The sequence below is a fragment of the Oxyura jamaicensis genome, chromosome 4, assembly GCF_011077185.1.
Source record: "Oxyura jamaicensis isolate SHBP4307 breed ruddy duck chromosome 4, BPBGC_Ojam_1.0, whole genome shotgun sequence".
NCBI classification, from domain to species: domain Eukaryota; kingdom Metazoa; phylum Chordata; class Aves; order Anseriformes; family Anatidae; genus Oxyura; species Oxyura jamaicensis.
In genome coordinates this window covers 77,399,361-77,400,761 of record NC_048896.1, presented here as the reverse complement: position 1 = coordinate 77,400,761, position 1,401 = coordinate 77,399,361, and the positions used below count along the sequence as shown (strand labels likewise).

The window sequence follows — 1,401 nt, the reverse complement described above, 5'->3', positions numbered from 1 at the left end:
TGCAGGGCATCGTTTATAACTGGCTATTTTTAAAGGTGATGTGAACGTACACTTCCATTAAGGAAACTGAGCCTGTGCAAATGCACCTTGGGGCTGTTTCCTAGCATTTTGTTCCTCTTCAGGCTGTTTTCAGGTCCCCTTGTCTCCATCATCACCCCTAGTCAGGGCCATGGCAGTGGCTGGCTTTACACCAGCAGGGCCATGGCAGGAGCTCGGTGGTTCTGCGGACAGGGCTGTGGAGGCTCCACAACCAGCACTTACTAAACATTTCTGACACCGATGCACGTGAAGACCTAGTTCTGGCTCCCAGCACCGCAAGCTGCACGTCTCTATCGGGTTGAAAGGTGCAAGAAGCAAGGGTTAGATTTTTCTCTCCGAGTTACTAAGTCACTGAGTCGCAGGGAGATATGGCTGCGTATGCGCAGATGAAGCAGATCTGCTGATCAAATTGCTGTTTTACAGCTTATTTTCCTGATCGCCTGTTGAAACAGGAAAAATTCAAAAGGTGCCAAATGCGGCCCTTCAAGCTCCCCGTTAAAATCACCAGTAAAACAGGTAGCAATGCCAGTGGCTTCTGTGCCTAATCTGTAATAGCTTACTGTATTTATTGGATAACATACCCCTTTATCATAGTCTTCTTCCTTGATAGCATTCTGAATGCAATTATCAAAGGTGTCCTTACATCTTTAAATCTCATTTAGAAGGAGAACCACAGCCAAAATGCTAATGAGTTCTCCTTAACTGTAAACACGGAGCACTGATAAGAAGGAAACTCCATCCTCTCTTCTCAAAGAAGTTCTTACGTGTTTCCTACTTACACCGCGTTTTATCTGATTCTCCCTCGCTGCTGTCCTTAGGCAGATTAATAGGCGCCCGAACAGACAAATAACAGTACTACTTCTTCTTCGCACCCTCTTGACGGGCTTTCGAGATCGCAAAATATTGTTTGAAAATTATTATGGGAAAAAAAGATTGCTGAATGATCAGGCAGGCTGCAATTTCTCAGGCTGGAATAAACCGTCCCGTAGCACTCACATGAACACATTAGCAACTCCTACTTAAGTGCTGATGGGACATTTTTTAGAATGTGATAAGTGTGAAATAGCCTGTGGTTTTATCACTCTCGGGTGCTGCCCACTCCTGCTAAAAAAAGGTTGATTGTGATCATTAAGTTGCAGGTAGGCAGTGCCTCCGGACTGTAAAATAGGAATGTTAGTGCGTAGTGATGAAAGCAAACTTTGCTCAACACCTGTCTATATATATTGCAGGTTGCAGTGGCTGCCCAGTCGATCCGTTCGCTCTGTTGCCTGGGACGAAAGAAGTGGTAAGTAAAAACAACTAAGACCAAGGGTGCTTTTTTTTTTTTCTTCTTCCTTCTTTTTTTTTTTTTTTTTTTTTTTT

General features: G+C 44.0%; 1 protein-coding gene across 2 annotated transcripts in view; it reads left to right on the top strand.

Annotated features, from left to right (window-relative positions):
- Positions 1 to 823: 823 nt before the first annotated feature.
- Positions 824 to 1,401, top strand: part of SLC34A2 (solute carrier family 34 member 2) — an 18,284-nt gene continuing 17,706 nt past the window's right edge. The window contains exons 1-2 of one of the 2 annotated variants that reach the window (XM_035324751.1): positions 824 to 1,178; positions 1,269 to 1,324. Coding sequence is in view for 1 of the 2 variants with exons in the window: in XM_035324750.1 (XP_035180641.1) it covers positions 1,226 to 1,324 (99 nt within the window). In the remaining variant the exon portion in view is untranslated. The other variant, XM_035324750.1, reaches the window with a different exon arrangement.